Here is a 20,418-nt window from a genome sequence, read left to right as displayed (position 1 = left end):
CAGCGAGACCTTGATACTGTAGCCACAGTATGTCTGTCCTGATACATTGTAGTTCTAAATAGCAGCAAGACCTTGATACTGTAGCCACAGTATGTCTGTCCTGATACATTGTAGTTCTAAATAGCAGCAAGACCTTGATACTGTAGCCACAGTATGTCTGTCCTGATACATTGTAGTTCTAAATAGCAGCAAGACCTTGATACTGTAGCCACAGTATGTCTGTCCTGATACATTGTAGTTCTAAATAGCAGCAAGACCTTGATACTGTAGCCACAGTATGTCTGTCCTGATACATTGTAGTTCTAAATAGCAGCAAGACCTTGATACTGTAGCCACAGTATGTCTGTCCTGATACATTGTAGTTCTAAATAGCAGCAGACCTTGATACTGTAGCCACAGTATGTCTGTCCTGATACATTGTAGTTCTAAATAGCAGCAAGACCTTGATACTGTAGCCACAGTATGTCTGTCCTGATACATTGTAGTTCTAAATAGCAGCAGAGACCTTGATACTGTAGCCACAGTATGTCTGTCCTGATACATTGTAGTTCTAAATAGCAGCAAGACCTTGATACTGTAGCCACAGTATGTCTGTCCTGATACATTGTAGTTCTAAATAGCAGCAAGACCTTGATACTGTAGCCACAGTATGTCTGTCCTGATACATTGTAGTTCTAAATAGCAGCAAGACCTTGATACAGTAGCCACAGTATGTCTGTCCTGATACATTGTAGTTCTAAATAGCAGTTAGACCTTGATACTGTAGCCACAGTATGTCTGTCCTGATACATTGTAGTTCTAAATAGCAGCGAGACCTTGATACTGTAGCCACAGTATGTCTGTCCTGATACATTGTAGTTCTAAATAGCAGCAAGACCTTGATACTGTAGCCACAGTATGTCTGTCCTGATACATTGTAGTTCTAAATAGCATTGATACTGTAGCCACAGTATGTCTGTCCTGATACATTGTAGTTCTAAATAGCAGCAAGACCTTGATACTGTAGCCACAGTATGTCTGTCCTGATACATTGTAGTTCTAAATAGCAGCAAGACCTTGATACAGTAGCCACAGTATGTCTGTCCTGATACATTGTAGTTCTAAATAGCAGTTAGACCTTGATACTGTAGCCACAGTATGTCTGTCCTGATACATTGTAGTTCTAAATAGCAGCGAGACCTTGATACTGTAGCCACAGTATGTCTGTCCTGATACATTGTAGTTCTAAATAGCAGCGAGACCTTGATACAGTAGCCACAGTATGTCTGTCCTGATACATTGTTGTTCTAAATAGCAGCAAGACCTTGATACAGTAGCCACAGTATGTCTGTCCTGATACATTGTAGTTCTAAATAGCAGCAAGACCTTGATACAGTAGCCACAGTATGTCTGTCCTGATACATTGTAGTTCTAGAGACCATGGAGTCACAGTTAGCCTTGTGTCGCAAGGAAAACAAGACCGTCTGCTAGTGTGGCGTCAAGGTTTTCTGGCATCTTGAAGCACCGAATATTGATAGAGAATCTGTCGGTAATGAAAGTTAAGTGTGTCAGATGAGTCATCTTTTGAATATTAATTGGCCTGTTGGCCAGTTTCACTGACAGCTTGAATGTTCCAGAATTCAATGAATATAAGAAAAACGATTGAATTGTTGATTTCAGTTTTGTTACCAATTATTCATAAAGAGGATGGTCCTTGAGACATTCTTTGTATTGATTGAGAACTGTTACGATTGTACATGCCCAGTGCTTCAGGCTGGACAATTAGTTTGTCCCATTAAACTTGTTAATGGCAGTGAAGGAAATAAATTTCATGATGCAGCTTAAATGGAACAAAAGGAATCTTATTTGAAACATGCAGCTTTGATGAATTGCATTCTTTTATAATTGAGATTTAAATATTTCACTTACTTTGCTGTACTGGACATGTGAATTAACTATATGGGGATTTTGTGGATTGTGTTGCCATGGATACCTTACATGAGAGAATAAATCACTGTTCATGCTATTGCATGTTGCAATTTTTTAATACTTGTTCAGAAGAGAATTTGTGAAATTATTCTGAATAACACTGCCACATAACAATGAGAAGTGGCCGCTGGTAGAAATAGATTCCTTGTCTGTAGTGTTTAGATCTAACAAGTAGACCTAATGGTACCCACGGGAGTTTAGACGCAGACACAAGTATATCTTCCACAGACACACGGCCATAGCTGCCAGGTCTGACAAGTGTCTTCTGTTTCAAGGATTGTCTTCTGTTTCAAGGATTGATTCAGTTTTTTGAATGCTTGACCTATGAAAGCAATCATCCTTAATTTTGTTGGCTAATCTTAACGTTTGAAGTATTGTGCTAAATTGTCGAGTTGACTTTTGTATAGGTGATTGACCTATGAAATCAATCATTACAAAAGTATAGAACACTAATCATTTCACTTGCCCTGATGGCTAAACATTGTAACGAAGAAATCAACATGGTATTTGGGCTTAGAGGGTATTGATAAATAGCAAAGAAAGATAACACTGTATTATCATTATGTCAAATTGTGAGCAGTGTTAGTTCAAAGTTTTTTGAGTTGTATATGTTCCCATCAGTTCTGTTCATTTCTGAGAAATACCTTTCTCTCATATCTACAAGGCTGGTTGTTTATTGGCTGCATAGCCCATATGTATGCAGATGTTTTCCAGAGCTTCTGACTGATAACTACCTGATATTGACTGATCTGTGATACGTCTTGAGTCCTCATATTCATTGGTACTTGGTCATACTTAGATGAAGTATCAAAAGCTTGATATCAACAAGCCCTTGTGTGTCTGTAACTTAGTGTAAGTAATTGTGTTATACAGAGCTCCAGAAAAACTTCATATCTGCTTAAATTACACAAATATAATGTTGAAAATTAAGTTACTATAAAATTTTATTGTGTACCAGTACGTTTGCATTTTTGGAAAACCCAGTTGTCTTAAAACAGCATGCATAACTACCAATGAGGGCTTTTCAGCTTGTCTACCAATTAATAATACTTTTAAAATCAAATGACAGCTACAAACTCCTTATTTGTAACTACTCATGTCATTTCGGCAAGCCGGATGGCGACTCGTAACCCTCTAATGCCCATGTTCATGACTGGGCTTTGTCTATGCGCAAACGGGCACAGAGATGAAAATAGTCTAGGACTATTTTCAAGGAAACATAACTCTGAATTTCCAAACATTTACTCCTAGAAAACACCAATTAATTTATGATAACATGAAAGTCACTTTAAGTAAGTTTCTTATGTTGTTAACAAATATCAATAACAAGATGAGCCTTATAATCACGGAAATAATAAAAATTGATAATCGCATAGTAACTATTTGACCTCATTTCACATTTTACTATGTGCAATTTGATTGGTTTGCCACGGTTCTTTGCAATAATGGCGTACTATACAGGTACTGATTCTTCTAGTAGGTCACAGAAAGAGGCGAGTAGTTACGAATGACGAACTCCTTTGGAGTATTAGCTGCACAATACCCCTGCCTATGACTTTGTGGTCGATTATGCTTTGCTGTTGCGAGTTTTAAATGTTGGTCAGATGACCTCCTGCTGGTGCCGCATGTGAAAATGGCGTCTACATGTAAACTATATGGAAGAAAAGAGGTACAGCTAACATTGCAGTTGAACATGCTGTTTGAATACAGGAAAGTTAATAAATCAGTTGGTGCAAAATGTGAATCTTGAAAAATAGTGGAATATATTTTAGATGACTTTTTTTTAAAGGTACTGTAATCGTATTTTTTCCCCGTGGGATTAATTTTCGCGCTTTTAGCGTCAATAATCATACCAAGCGAAATATTCATGGTCAAGTCATGACAAATACTCAAGTAGGAACAACATGCAATTTGTTTATTCTCTCAGGTAACAACATCAAAACAATTTATAAAGGAATAGAGGCTTACATACTAGTAATAGCGATCACAAATGCGTGAAAAAAAATGCTGCGCTAACAGATCTTTTGTGAATTTTCTGCACAAATTGCACCCCTTAAAAATATATATGATTACAGTACGTCCTTTCTAACTGCACCGCCTCCGTCCTGTAGTGGTTGGAGCGTCTGCCTGGAGAGCGGAAGGTCGCGGGTTCGATCCCCGACCGCGTCATACCAAAAGACGTTAAAATATGGTACTTGTTGGGCCCTGCCTGGCTCTCGGCATTAATGGGTACAACAAGGACTGGTCGTTCGGAGTCAGTATAATGTGTCTGAGTGGGGTATTCATGCTTCACTGCGGCATAGCATGGTGGGCTTGCACTATAAAACCAGCTTAAGTCTTGGCTAGTACAAACAGCCGCACATACACATACACACGCATGCACGTCGTCATATGAGCGAAATATTCTCAACCACGACATTAAACCCAATTTCACCTCACCTCACCTTTCTAACTGGTTAGTTGTCAGTATTGTGAACATATTTTTTCGTATTTGTTCAGAAAGAAAAGACAACACAGTGATGATTGAAAGCAATGATTAAATCAGGAAAGGGCGAAATGATTAGTATGATAACCAGCCCTGGCAAATGTTCCGTGATACTAAATAGACAGGCCTCAAACAAGTTATTGACAGTGCTAACAGGTATGGATTGATTTAAGGGAAATTAACTTTTTCAATGTCTTCAGTAAACATAGATCTAGTTCAAACTCGGCAATACCTGTATTGCAACCAAGCAACAAGTCCCCTACTAATGGCAGATACTGACTTGACACTGTGTCCTAGATAATAGTATCAGCAACCATGTATAGATCTTAACCATGTTTGATTGGCTGAAACATCCATTATCATATGTATTACATGTTGAGCAAGTTTGATAATCAGATATATCTTCGATATAAACCAGTACAAATTTGATGGCTAAAACTAAATGTTAATCTTCTTTGTTTCTTCAGGATAACATAATATGGATATCTGATATGAAATGTTTGAGGCACATTTAACAGAAGATTGTTTGGCTGCATTTGGTATCAAACTACAAACAATGCAGTGGAGCTTACATTGCAAACATTTATTTATCTTATATTGGATTTTTCTTCCAGAGAAACTGCATAAAAATAGTTTTACTGAGAACTGCATATCCCATGGCTCTCAACAGCAACAACAACAAAAATCTTTATAATGTGCTCAATGCTCGGAATTCACACATGCCAAAAGTGCTCCATTCTTGACCTTATCAATAGATCTTTTTGTTCTCAGTTTTCATTCTCAACTCCTTGGGGAGTATCAACCGAATTTGCCTGTTGGGTGCTAGAAGGTCACGTAATCATTGCAAACTACCAGATACCCAGTAGCTGCTGGGTGAATGGAGGCCTGTACATGGTAACTTGCCTACGGAGACACCATATTTACATGTACAGCATGTGCTTCAGCATCAGGCAGGACCAGAGCTCCAGAAACTGGCAGGAGCGGTGTTGCCGAGTGAGGTCACCCTTCCCATATTATCACATAATGACTACTCAAACCTTTTGTACTTTCACATAAGAGTATCCAGTCTTGTTTCTGGTGGTTGTAAAACAATCTGTCACAATGTTGAGCTTAACGTAGGTAGTGGCTCTCTTAGCTGCCTTGCAGAGATAACTATTATTAGAAAGAACATATCATTTAATTAGCACTCGGAGGAAGAGGCCGATCCAGCTGAGCTAATTATAGGAGGCAATATTTGATACGAGTAGGCCAGGTTTCTTCTTACTAGAGTTGTGTGATAAACTTCTGATCTTCTCCCAGAGAAGGTGCATGTTTCCAGGTGCTTCAGCTATGGCTGGACTGGCAGACCAGGTATGGATAGTTGTGTGAAGATGGTAAAACATACTGCTTTGTTAGAATATGTTCGGTAGAACTTGAGAATTTTTACCTATATTTGTCAAATATCCAATTGTGAAGACAATTTAATCAAAATGCCCTTTGTTGCTCACAAGTACTGGTGTGTATGCTCATTGTTGTTTGATATAATGTAATCTGGCCCCGATTTCTTGAAACAAACTTAAGTTTGAGTTTTATCTTAAGTTAACGTTGTTATTCAAATTTGAGAAAACACAGGAAAATGCATTTCCCAGGTTAAACAGAAATTGATATTAAACTCAAACATAGCAGACAATTTAAGTTTAGTAGATAGGTTACTTGAGCTGTTTGGGCGTTTTGATTTTAGAAATGCAGTTTAGTTAGAATTCAGCTGTTTCAAATTGTCAAACCCAGTTTGAAATTTGAGTAAAACTTAAGTTTGTTTTGAGAATTTGGAGCCTGTTCACAAAGTACATGTTTTTCATGCCAGTAAAGCTTTTTAAGTTCTGTTTTAATGAAATTAGAGTCTTTCAATACTGCTGGTTATTTTCTTTGTGTACTTAGAAGTTGTTTTAAACTACTGGGGACTGTTTGATCTCAGGTTAACTCTTGCATTGGACTATTGATTCATTTCATCACCACTTATGAAGTTTAGACTTGTTTGGTTATTTCACTGTGCAGCTAAAGGCCTTTTGAGAAACGCATTTCCCTAAAACAGGATTATTATCAGGAGTAAATTAATCTGGAGATTGGATGTGAGCAGGAGGTGAACTGTGTACCGAACTGCTTGTAAAGGCCGTCCTTTGATAGCCATGTACCGAACTGCTTGTAAAGGCCGTCTTCTGATAGCCATGTACCAAACTGCTAATAGAGGCCGTCCTCTGATAACCGTGTACCAAACTGCTAATAGAGGCCGTCCTCTGATAGCCATGTAACGAACTGCTTGTAGAGACTGTCCTCTGATACTGTACCGAACTGCTTGTAGAAGCTGTCCTCTGATAGCCATGTACCGAACTGCTTGTAGAGGCCGTCCTCTGATAGCCATGTACCAAACTGATTGTAGTGGTTGTAATAGTCATGTACTATTCGGTCTCAAGAGGACATCCTCTGATAGCCACGAAGTGACTGACTGGTAAAGATGTATGTGGGAGTCTGCCACAAAGAAAAACACAGATGTTTGATGTTATTTTGAATCCAGATCCATCACTTCAATAGTTAAAGGACCTTCAAAGTAATTTCTTTGGTAACATGTTTATGGAAAGGGTTAAGGTATGTGGGTTTTTCTATGATACTTTGTCAGGTAAGAGTGTTTTACATAAGACATTGATCAGATTGACCAAGTTGGACACTTAGGTTCACTTTGGACTGCAAAGTGTTGACAAACATCGTGAGATGGAGTAAAGTAGAGCTGTAGATAAAGTGTTGACAAACATCGTGAGATGGAGTAAAGTGGAGCTGTAGATAAAGTGTTGACAAACAACGTTGTGAGATGGAGTAAAGTAGAGCTGTAGATAAAGTGTTGACAAACATCGTGAGATGGAGTAAAGTAGAGCTGTAGATAAAGTGTTGACAAACATCGTGAGATGGAGTAAAGTAGAGCTGTAGATAAAGTGTTGACAAACATCGTGAGATGGAGTAAAGTAGAGCTGCAGATAAAGTGTTGACAAACATTGTGAGATGGAGTAAAATAGAGCTGTAGATAAAGTGTTGACAAACATCGTGGAGATGGAGGAAGCAGAGCTGTAGATAAAGTGTTGACAAACATCGGTCGAGATGAGATGGAGTGTAGATAAGAGTTGACAAACATCGCGTGAGATGGAGTAAAGTGAGCTGAGAAAAAGATATGTGAGATGGAGTAAAGTTGAGCTGTAGATAAAGTGTTGACAAACATGAGATGGAGTAAAGTAGAGCTGTAGATAAAGTGTTGACAAACATCGTGAGATGGAGTAAAGTAGAGCTGTAGATAAAGTGTTGACAAACATCGTGAGATGGAGTAAAGTAGAGCTGTAGATAAAGTGTTGACAAACATTGTGAGATGGAGTAAAGTAGAGCTGTAGATCAAGTGTTGACAAACATCGTGAGATGGAGTAAAGTAGAGCTGTAGATAAAGTGTTGACAAACATCGTGAGATGGAGTAAAGTAGAGCTGTAGATAAAGTGTTGACAAACATTGTGAGATGGAGTAAAGTAGAGCTGTAGATCAAGTGTTGACAAACATCGTGAGATGGAGTAAAGTAGAGCTGTAGATAAAGTGTTGACAAACATCGTGAGATGGAGATGGAGTAAAGCAGAGCTGTAGATAAAGTGTTGACAAACATCGTGAGATGGAGTAAAGTAGAGCTGTAGATAAAGTGTTGACAAACAACGTGAGATGGAGTAAAGTAGAGCTGTAGATAAAGTGTTGACAAACATCGTGAGATGGAGTAAAGTAGAGCTGTAGATAAAGTGTTGACTGTAGATAAAGTGTTGACAAACAACGTGAGATGGAGTAAAGTAGAGCTGTAGATAAAGTGTTGACAAACATCGTGAGATGGAGTAAAGTAGAGCTGTAGATAAAGTGTTGACTGTAGATAAAGTGTTGACAAACATCGTGAGATGGAGTAAAGTTGAGCTGTAGATAAAGTGTTGACAAACATCGTGAGATGGAGTAAAGTGGAGCTGTAGATAAAGTGTTGACAAACATCGTGAGATGGAGTAAAGTAGAGCTGTAGATAAAGTGTTGACTGTAGATAAAGTGTTGACAAAAGTGTTGACAAACATCGTGAGATGGAGTAAAGTTGAGCTGTAGATAAAGTGTTGACAAACATTGTGAGATGGAGTAAAGTAGAGCTGTAGATAAAGTGTTGACAAACATCGTGAGATGGAGTAAAGTAGAGCTGTAGATAAAGTGTTGACAAACATCGTGAGATGGAGTAAAGTAGAGCTGTAGATAAAGTGTTGACTGTAGATAAAGTGTTGACAAACGACGTGAGATGGAGTAAAGTAGAGCTGTAGATAAAGTGTTGACAAACATCGTGAGATGGAGTAAAGTAGAGCTGTAGATAAAGTGTTGACAAACATCGTGAGATGGAGTAAAGTAGAGCTGTAGATAAAGTGTTGACAAACAACGTGAGATGGAGAAAAGTAGAGCTGTAGATAAAGTGTTGACAAACATCGTGAGATGGAGTAAGGTAGGGCAGTGGGTTTTAAGTTTTTACTTGATAAATAGTTTCCTTATACCATTCACTTTGAACATGTCCAGGATCAGGGATCACTATGATAGTCTGTAATTTACATCGGCAGATACGTCATTGAGCCTTGTATGGTGGTACAGTTGCATTAGTCCTTAAAGCAGTACATACCTCACTCAGAGTTAAATCTCCTAAGTGCTAAGTGTGAAAAGGAGCTGGAATCTTGGGTATAAATGGAATGGGGCAGGGATGGGCCAGTCACGTAAGGTGATGTAATTTGCATTTTGTGTGCAAGGTTCACTCACTCACTCACTCACTCACTCACTCACTCACTCACTCACTCACTCACTCACTCACTCACTCACTCACTCACTCACTCACTCACTCACTCACTCACTCACTCACTCACTCACTCACTCACTCACTCAACCTCTGGCTCATGTAACATTATAGATGATGAGCCAACTGCAGGCAGTTCCAGTGCCAATCATGTGCTTCTACGGTGAATATATTGTGAAGAAGCAGTTAGACAGCTTCACCAATGATCTGTTATTTAAAGAATGCATAAGATAGCCTTTAGGTTAGTGAAAGTAATATAAATCACCATGCCGGTTCACCCGTGGGAATGCTTTAGATCTTTCTAGCAGACACGATGAGAATACGATCTTGGTGTTTCTTGATGAGGTTATCTGGAGATTCCCAGGGGTCTCATGATCATAAGTATATATGTGTGTTATTTTAGCGTCCATCATACTACAAGTAGATCTATAGGATTTCTGTAGAGCTTCTGTAAAACTGACAAATTTACAGTGGAAATTTTCTGCATTATGTAGGAAACTCAAAAGGGGTTTAAGGTGTCTGTATACACATGCAGTGCAGAGATTAGAGATAGTTTCCCAGTTCCATGGAATAATATGACTTAAATCAATGTGGCATTATGTCTCGTATGCCGTGGATCATCATGCCCATGGATTATAGTGCCCCACCTATCATTGCTCATGCTACCAGTCTTGCCTGATTAGAAATACTTTAGGTGGCGGAGTCACATAGTGGTCAAAGTGTTCACTTGTCGTGATTCATTTACCATAAGGGTATAATTTTCCTGCTGTGATATTAATAGACTATTGCTAATGTCGGCGTAACACCTTATGATATCCTATGACATTCCACCACTGTTTGGATAGTTGCAGTAACACATCAGTAGCCTGAATGTTAGGTTACCTGGGTCCTCAACTCTTTAAAACATTAGCAATGATGATGGCACCAGGAAATGTGTGGCCCTTCATGATGTTCCAACTAAGTCAGCTACATTTACAAACTGAAATCAGTAATGAACCAAAGATACCGAGAATACAGTCAGATTTGGTAAACTTAATGAAAGACCTGAGGTCATTGAAACTTGAGCAATGTAGCCACTGATGCAAATGGACTGATTCTGTTGGATGGTGTAGGATCTGTTATGAGCTGTTGCATGGAGAATCTTTTCAATCATTTAGAGGCTGGATGTAAGCATGACAAGGAGTGTTATGGGTAATGTCTTTCCTGTACACAAATAGCATTTTAGAATGTAACCTGAAATGCTGTGTATGTGTAATAAATCAGGTTGAATTCAAATAATGTTCTTTGTTATGGAGTTGATTTGTCTCAAACATTAAACCTAAGGCTTGAGATAATGTCATTTGCTGTAAATATTTTGTTCAGACTTTCAAATCATTTCTATAATTTGAGAAAACACGTGGAAATATGTCACCTGGATGAAGTTCACCGAGCTGGAATCATTACATTGTACAATGTGAAACATTCGGCCTTGGTGATCACTGACTGTTCATTATGTTGAGTAACTGGGGACATTCTGCTCATGGCAATTGTCATCCATGATTAGGCTAAGTAATTCACTTTGTTGTTTCATTAGTGCCAATTTGTTGGTAAGTTCTCATATGAGTGTGTCCATGGAATCATAGGGTTCATGCATACTTCTAGGTGTAGCCAGACACCAACTAGTAGCCCCAGGGGTGGGAGTCTAGTGCAATGTCTGTATACTGAACCAGTGTGTTTAATGTAACTACAACACTCACAGGGATGGATATCGGGTCCTGAAGGAGTAACTGTACATGGGTTGGTGTAGGGTCCTGAAGGAGTAACTGTACAGGGATTGGTGTAGGGCCTGAAGGAGTAACTGTACAGGGATTGGTGTAGGGTCTGGCAGGAGTAACTGTACAGGGATTGGTGTAGGGTCTGGCAGGAGTAACTGTTCAGGGATTGGTGTAGGGTCATGTTCAGGGATTGGTGTAGGAGTAACTGTACATGGATTGGTGTAGGGTCTGGCAGGAGTAACTGTACAGGGATTGGTGTAGGGTCCTGAAGGAGTAACTGTACAGGGATTGGTGTAGGGTCTGGCAGAAGTAACTGTACAGGGATTGGTGTAGGGTCCTGAAGGAGTAACTGTACAGGGATTGGTGTAGGGTCCCGAAGGAGTAACTGTACATGGATTGGTATAGGGTCCTGAAGGAGTAACTGTACATGGATTGGTGTAGGGCCTGGCAGGAGTAACTGTACAGGGATTGGTGTAGGGTCTGGCAGGAGTAACTGTACAGGGATTGGTGTAGGGTCTGGCAGGAGTAACTGTACAGGGATTGGTGTAGGGTCCTGAAGGAGTAACTGTACAGGGATTGGTGTAGGGTCTGGCAGGAGTAACTGTACAGGGATTGGTGTAGGGTCCTGAAGGAGTAACTGTAAAGGGATTGGTGTAGGGTCTGGCAGAAGTAACTGTACAGGGGTTGGTGTAGGGTCTGGCCGGAGTAACTGTACAGAGATTGGTGTAGGGTCCTGAAGGAGTAACTGTACAGGGATTGGTGTAGGGTCCTGAAGAAGTAACTGTACAGGGATTGGTGTTAGGTCTGACAGGAGTAACTGTACAGGGATTGGTGTAGGGTCTGGCAGGAGTAACTGTACAGGGATTGGTGTAGGGTCTGGCAGGAGTAACTGTACAGGGATTGGTGTAGGGTCTGACAGGAGTAACTGTACAGGGATTGGTGTAGGGTCTGGCAGGAGTAACTGTACAGGGATTGGTGTAGGGTCTGGCAGGAGTAACTGTACAGGGATTGGTGTAGGGTCCTGAAGGAGTAACTGTAAAGGGATTGGTGTAGGGTCTGGCAGAAGTAACTGTACAGGGGTTGGTGTAGTGTCTGGCCGGAGTAACTGTACAGAGATTGGTGTAGGGTCCTGAAGGAGTAACTGTACAGGGATTGGTGTAGGGTCCTGAAGAAGTAACTGTACAGGGATTGGTGTTAGGTCTGACAGGAGTAACTGTACAGGGATTGGTGTAGGGTCTGGCAGGAGTAACTGTACAGGGATTGGTGTAGGGTCTGGCAGGAGTAACTGTACAGGGATTGGTGTAGGGTCTGACAGGAGTAACTGTACAGGGATTGGTGTAGGGTCTGGCAGGAGTAACTGTACAGGGATTGGTGTAGGGTCTGGCAGGAGTTACTGTACAGGGATTGGTGTAGGGTCTGACAGGAGTAACTGTACAGGGATTGGTGTAGGGTCCCGAAGGAGTAACTGTACAGGGATTGGTGTAGGGTCCTGAAGGAGTAACTGTACAGGGATTGGTGTAGGGTCTGGCAGGAGTAATTGTACAGGGATTGGTGTAGGGTCCTGAAGGAGTGACTGTACAGGGATTGGTGTAGGGTCTGGCAAGAGTAACTGTACAGCGATTGGTGTAGGGTCCTGAAGGAGTAACTGTACAGGGATTGGTGTAGGGTCCTGAAGGAGTAACTGTACAGGGATTGGTGTAGGGTCCTGAAGGAGTAACTGTACAGGGTTTGGTGTAGGGTCCTGAAGGAGTAACTGTACAGGGATTGGTGTAGGGTCTGACAGGAGTAACTGTACAGGGATTGGTGTAGGGTCCTGAAGGAGTAACTGTACAGGGATTGGTGTAGGGTCCTGAAGGAGTAACTGTACAGGGATTGGTGTAGGGTCTGGCAGGAGTAATTGTACAGGGATTGGTGTAGGGTCCTGAAGGAGTGACTGTACAGGGATTGGTGTAGGGTCTGGCAAGAGTAACTGTACAGGGATTGGTGTAGGGTCCTGAAGGAGTAACTGTACAGGGATTGGTGTAGGGTCCTGAAGGAGTAACTGTACAGGGATTGGTGTAGGGTCCTGAAGGAGTAACTGTACAGGGATTGGTGTAGGGTCCTGAAGGAGTAACTGTACAGGGATTGGTGTAGGGTCCTGAAGAAGTAACTGTAAAGGGATTGGTGTAGGGTCTGGCAGGAGTAACTGTAAAGGGATTGGTGTAGGGTCCTGAAGGAGTAACTGTACAGGGATTGGTGTAGGGTCCTGAAGGAGTAACTGTACAGGGATTGGTGTAGGGTCTGGCAGGAGTAACTGTACAGGGATTGGTGTAGGGTCTGACACGAGTAACTGTACATGGGTTGGTGTAGGGTCTGGCACGAGTAACTGTACAGGGATTGGTGTAGGGGCCTGAAGGAGTGACTGTACATGGATTGGTGTACAGTCTGGCAAGAGTAACTGTACAGGGGTTGGTGTAGGGTCTGGCAGGAGTAACTGTACAGGGATTGGTGTAGGGTCTGGCAGGAGTAACTGTACAGTGGTTGGTGTAGGGTCTGGCAGGAGTAACTGTACAGGGGTTGGTGTAGGGTCTGGCAGGAGTAACTGCGCAGAACGCTATAAGATTCATTCTTGTAGATCATTATCCCCCGCCGCACGATTAGCGCGAAGCGGGGGATATAGTATTAGGCTACGTACGAATTTGAATATCTCAAGAACCGTTCCCTAGATTCTTTTCATAATTGGTACCTAGGTTCATCACAGTATAAGAAAGGTGCAAGTCAAGTTTGGTGACCTTAATTTCAAGGCCACAAGGGGACTTTAACATTTTACCTGCATGTTAAGCTATCTCAAGAACCGTTCTCTGGATTTTCTTCATATTAAATACACAGCTTTATCTAGGGAACGCGCAGGGCCCAGTCGATTTTGGTGACCTTCACGTTATTTTCAAGGTCACAGAGACACTTTGAAGATTTCAGCATGTAAACCTGCATGTTAAGCTATCTCAAGAACCTTTCACTGGGTTTTCTTCATATTTAATACAAAGCTTAATCTAGGGAAGGCGCAGGGCCCAGTCGATTTTGGTGACCTTCACTTAATTTTCAAGGTCACAGAGACACTTTGAAGATTTGAGCATGTTAACCTGAATTGTCAGCAAGATATTTCAAAAACAGTTCACTGGATTTTCTTCAAAGACTTTCAAGACTTCCCTTAAATGTTTTTCAAAAAGCAATTTCTTTAGTACTATTTTTGCATATTTCATACACTATGACATTCATGTCAAAGTCAGTCTTGAAAATATGTGTGTGTTTGAACACCTAAAGAGCAAGACATCAAGAGAGGTTGACTGGTCATGTTTTTGTTGACATTTAACTTAAACTTTCATTACTTTATAAGTTTGATTTTATAATTTGCGGCGGGGATTATGTCACCTTAGTGACAATGCTTGTTACAATTCTGAATAATCACTTCTGTATTATACATATACAAAGTTTCCTGCGACAGAGGCATGACATAACCCTGAAACAGGCTCTTATTCTTGTTCATCTTATGGAATTAGTTGTCAGCCAAGAGGTGATGTAATTAAGGCTGACTGTTGCATGCTTTGATGCCATCAATCTATTGTGTGTGATCCTAGGAGAATATCCATAAATACCGAGATAGAGGATAGGTTGCACGGACAAGGGATGTATTTCCAGGGTGATAATGTGACATGCTCTGTGGCATGTCCTCAGTTGTGTCACATTAGCCACCCCAGCGGGAGGCAGTGTAGAACAGTAGAATCAGGTCACAGATTTACGTTTTGGCCCTAAGTCTTCAGGTTTGGGTATCCAGTGACTTTATTTATGAATATATATCAGGTGCCCATGTTTAGTCAACTACTGGACTCAGTATTTATAGTTCAGTATCTTAGCAGGTCAAGAGTTCCAGCCCATGTTGCAAGCGTTGGCATGAATCTTGTCATGTGACATAACCATCTCCTGACCTGATCCCACCAAATTTGTTGAAGCAATCCTTATTGAATCTTCAATTTTACATTCTGGACTTAAGTGCCCATTGCAAAGTCAAGACATCACTTTTTTAGCTAGCCTGCAAAATGGTGTTTCTACTTGATGCATCATTCAGTAGCATGATAAATAAACTGCTGGATCATTTCATAAAAGAAATCTAATAGCAGAAAAGGATGTGTTTTTTAGCCTATGTAATTTGTATTTGACTTGGACATCGACTGGTCTTTTTGCCTGTTGATCTTATGTCATAATGGATGGCTCGGTGTTGTTATGCACTTCAACTCAATATTCCAAGTAGTGTCATTTATTTGATGTAGAATTGACCAGAATCATTCTCAATCCTTAACATTATCATGATTAATTTGTCCTTGCAAGACAGACAACCACGTCATTGCTTTCATCTGCTTTTTAGTTTCGGACGTGTATACACCTGACTTTATGTCTCAGTAATGCTGGGTGTCCAACACAAACTAAAAGAAAAATTACAGGTTGACGAAAAAATTGCTTTCCAAACCTTCACCATTACCGATGCATCCCTGTAGAGAAGCCTAAGTTTTGAGATGAATTCCCAGAAAATGTATATTTCAAAATTGTTCATCAGAAGTACTTGGCCAATTCTGCATGAGGACATTGCATGAAGACAAACATGAGCAGTAGCAGCCATGGTATTGTCAAAAACCCAGTGACACACTGCTCTACACAAGAAACAAGTACAAGAAACAAGTCAACAATCTTCAACTTTAGAGCCAAGTGATCTTTTAAGGACCTTCCATTTGATATTCATAGGACAGATGGGTCTTTGTTTCAGTAGGGGTTTTACTGCATACTGTTTCTTTCTCTAGTCAGATCCTTCATATTGACAGTAACGGTTGGCCTTGTGTTTTTTCATTGTCAATCAGGCAGAGAGTTACAGAACTACAAATAGGAAATAGACTAGTTCCTTCCCTTTCCCCATTATGTGTGCACAATGTAGCGTGGTGATGAGCGTAAGCGCTGTAAGGCAGACAAAACTGTCTATTGGTGAATTACTTAATTGCTAAAAATATTGTCCCGTTGGGACGGTATCACAAGACCTTTAGACCATTCAACTGAAGATGGGGCAAGAACTAGCCCAGAAACGTTGTGGTAAACAAATAAAGAACGGAGTTGTTATCCATAAGATTCGTCTTGTATTACCTTTAGAAAGGTCATGTATTTATTAAGTTTTTAAAAAAACCAGTGCGTTTATTTGTAGTTCCAGAAATTGCTGCACTTAACCCCCAAATCCTACAGCTTCACACTGTTCTGTGTGGTGTAACGGAATGCACCATCTTCAGCAGCTCATCTAGCCCTGTTCTGTGTGGTGTAACGGAATGCACCATCTTCAGCAGCTCATCTAGCCCTGTTCTGTGTGGTGTAACGGAATGCACCATCTTCAGCAGCTCATCTAGCCCTGTTCTGTGTGGTGTAACGGAATGCACCATCTTCAGCAGCTCATCTAGCCCTGTTCTGTGTGGTGTAACGGAATGCACCATCTTCAGCAGCTCATCTAACCCTGTTCTGTGTGGTGTAACGGAATGCACCATCTTCAGCAGCTCATCTAACCCTGTTCTGTGTGGTGTAACGGAATGCACCATCTTCAGCAGCTCATCTAGCCCTGTTCTGTGTGGTGTAACGGAATGCACCATCTTCAGCAGCTCATCTAGCCCTTCGTTCTGTGGTGTGGTGTAACGGAATGCACCATCTTCAGCAGCTCATCTAGCCCTGTGTGTGGTGTAACGGAATGCACCATCTTCAGCAGCTCATCTAGCCCTGTTCTGTGGGTGTAACGTCTTCAGCATCATCTAGCCCTGTTCTGTGGGTTAAACCATCTTCAGCAGCTCATCTAACCCTGTTCTGTGTGGTGTAACGGAATGCACCATCTTCAGCAGCTCATCTAGCCCTGTTCTGTGTGGTGTAACTGAATGTACGGAATGCACCATCTTTCAGCAGCACCATCTTCAGCAGCCCTGTTCTGTGTGGTGTAACGGAATGCACCATCTTCAGCAGCTCATCTAGCCCTGTTCTGTGTGTCCAGTTCGAACTTTACATGTTTAACTTCCATTTCAAGGGAATGAAGCGGCCTAACCCTGAATAGAATTGTTTTGGGGACGGATGACGTCGCGACAATAGTATGTCTCTCCATTAATATAGTTCACTTCAAATAAATACATTTAAGGATAAGGATTGAAGTTGTATCAGCTGATGAATGTCAACAAATAAATCTTCCAAACTTAATAATGGCTTTACAGAGCTCTTTTTTAATCATTAACACACAAGTGTAGGCAACAATATGACGTCTGATGGTGACACAACCCAAGGTGCACCCATCCTATTTGCCTGTCAGGAGACAGCATACATGGGAACATCAAACTACAAAATATATTGCATAGCTATCCAATCACATGCCATGATTCACTTGTTAGGTGATTAATTGGGCTTATCTCCCAAAGTAAGCCAACACGCAATACATGACATATCATAAGTAAGTCAGTCGTGTCATACCAGATAAAGATGGGGTCTGTTCAATACTTCTGTGATGAATACAGTAAACAGAAGCTTTAAGGGTGTGCAGCACAACGTGGGGCAGTCCATCAAGCCTCCACATAGCTTCTAGAAAATGTGAAACACAGAGAACTGAACATATTGAACATTTGGCATTGGTTTGGATTTCCATGAACACTTCTAGGATAAAGCTTGAACCATACTCACATGAGACAAATGACATGCATTTTCCATATGGTATGTAGTGGAAAAACCTTCCAAGCAATCGACTCTCAGTCAGCGATTCTGCTGATTGGTGTGTTTCTCCAGCTAAGTGGTATCAAAGATGGTTGACTGATCAGTTTTCGGAATGAAGTGTTATCTGCTTGGTCATGAGATCATTATGTTAATTCAGTAGATGACAACTGGATACACTCCTCTGTTTGTTTTTGTCTGGTTTTCTTTCTTGGTCTGCGTTTGTGCCAGTGAAAACTTTTTACCATGTACTTCAAACTGCTTCTTCAGTGATCCCAGACAGAAGTCAACACCCAGTGGTTTTCATGCATGACTTTTCTTTCATCAATCGATGATAAAACATTGTACTTCATTGTTTGACAGGAGTTAATGCAAGTTAATTTGTTTACGGTGAACTGTGTGAGTGCATTCAGTCATGGTTGATGTTGCATGTGTGACAGAGATACCTTCAACAAGTTGAGCTGCATTGTGCAGTCTTCTGGTCTTGTGAGGCTCTTCACCAGGATCCGCCACCATGTTTGTCATGTAAGTGACCAATGTAGTTTGCCGATTGTTACTGTCGTCTTTTGGCTTAGAAATAGGATTAATTTACAAAATGTTTTTCAACTGGATGCATACATATTTGAGGACATCAGATCCTAGAATCTTGGTGGTTGCAGGTTCCCATAAGTAGAATATTTGGCCCTTTTTTATACCTCTGCAGTATAATGTGTGTATACTTGTATTTGAGTATGTGTGTACGACTCATTTTTGTATTTCCATGGAAACAAGACGGACTTCGTTTCCAGGACAGAATTAAAAATATCAGCCACAGTTTGTTTCATGGTATTTAACACAAATATCAACCAGATGTTGAACAGGTGTTGTTTGTCCTTTAAGGCATTTATCTTTTTTTGCTTCTGCATTTAATATTGTGGGCTATTTGTACTGGTTATATGAACCTGGGCTGCGATGTGATTGGTTGAACTATGTCGTAATATGGATACTTTTATACCTGGTTGATGACAGTGAGAAGCAATATAAGTACAAGAAGATGATTGTCAAACATTTCTGATAACATTTGTTTCTGATGGCAAAAAAACTATTTCTTATTTTTTGCTTGTATTGCTGAACATTTGATGTAAAAGAATTGTACCATATACTCTCTATGTGTCTTAAAGTTTAACAACCCGTGAAGATCCGGGTTAGAATATTGATCTTCAGTAACCCATGCTTGTCGTAAGAGGCGATTAGAGGGATCGGGTGTCAGGCTCGCTGACTTGGTTGACACATGTCATCGGTTTATAATTGTGCAGATTGATGCTCATGTTGTTGATCACTGGATTGTCTGGTCCAGACTCCATAATTTACAGACCACCGCCATATAGCTGGAATATTGCTGAGTGCGGCGTAAAACTAAACTCACTCACTCACTTAAAGTGTAACCCATGAAATTCCCGCACATCAGATAATGCAAGCGTTAAATCTCCTTTGTGGTACAATTTGAAATGAGCTGGAATCTTAGGCATGAAAGGGGCACGGATGGTGACGTAATTTGCTTTGCAAGGTTCACTCATTCACTCACCCTCACTCAAACAAACACTCACTCACCCACTCAAACACACAATCGCTCACTCACTCACTCACACTTTATGTATTACAGATCTGAGGAAGAGTCTGAGAACCTGCTAAAGGATCACTACCGTAGTCAGCACCGGGACGGCAGGAGTCGAGCATGTCCGCCTATCAACACCGACAGCTGTGGTAGATTTTTCCGCCTCAACTCCCCTGCCACACGTCGCAACAACAACATGTCGCAACCAATGAAGGGCAAGGACATTAACGTTCCCCTTGTAAGGGAACCAAATGAAAATGAACCTGTTTGCAAGGTGTGTAATAAAATCCTTATGACAATTTTAACTGTACAAATATGATTAAGATTCTTCTGTGTATTGCTGTATCCATTTTAGCTTGCATGAAAATTATGTGAGCTTATGTGGTGGCCATTTCTCTTTGGAAACAATAAACTTCTAGGAATGACAAGTCTTTATGGTTGATGAACTTCTTTATTGTACAATGGCGACGTTGATCATCCATGAAGACTTGTCATTCCTATTAGATACAACTTCTAGAATGCCTCTAAAACAGTTCAATAAATTTCCAAGTCATTCCTCACTTCAGGATTCCTCCCATATTAAGCTAACATGGCATGGTATAACTGGAGTACTGTTCAAGTGGCATTTAACCCAACTCACTCACTCCTCAGAAACCATGATCTCCATGAACTTCACATGCTTCTTCCCACCAGTTACCATACGTCAGTTGACCAGTGAAGGTCCGGGTTAGAATGAACCTTCAGTAACCCATGCTTGTCGTAAGAGGCAACTAACGGGATCGGGTAGTCAGGCTTGTTGGCTTGGTTGACACGTCATTGGTTTCCAATTGCGCAGATCGATGCTCATGCTGTTGATCACTGGATTGTCTGGTCCAGACTCGGTTATTTACAGACCACCGCCATATAGCTGGAATATTGCTGAGTGCGGCGTAAAACTAAACTCACTCACTCACTCATACCTCAGTTTGTTCTAAAGGTATGAGGGGCGGTGAGGCTGCCTAGTGATTAAAGC

At 40.9% G+C, this 20,418-nt stretch overlaps 1 protein-coding gene across 3 annotated transcripts in view; it reads left to right on the top strand.

The window, feature by feature from the left end:
- Positions 1–20,418, top strand: part of LOC124265712 (myogenesis-regulating glycosidase-like) — a 94,551-nt gene that overhangs the window by 23,056 nt on the left and 51,077 nt on the right. For all 3 annotated transcript variants that reach the window (XM_046700517.1, XM_046700516.1, XM_046700515.1), the window contains exon 2: positions 19,455–19,680. In XM_046700517.1, the coding sequence (XP_046556473.1) occupies positions 19,603–19,680 (78 nt within the window). In that variant the 5' untranslated portion in view covers positions 19,455–19,602. The remainder of the gene's footprint in view (positions 1–19,454; positions 19,681–20,418) is intronic.

This window comes from Haliotis rubra, unplaced genomic scaffold, assembly GCF_003918875.1.
Source record: "Haliotis rubra isolate DU_JTF1 unplaced genomic scaffold, ASM391887v1 Scf99, whole genome shotgun sequence".
NCBI classification, from domain to species: Eukaryota; Metazoa; Mollusca; class Gastropoda; order Lepetellida; family Haliotidae; genus Haliotis; species Haliotis rubra.
This window is presented reverse-complemented; position numbering and strand designations above follow the sequence as displayed.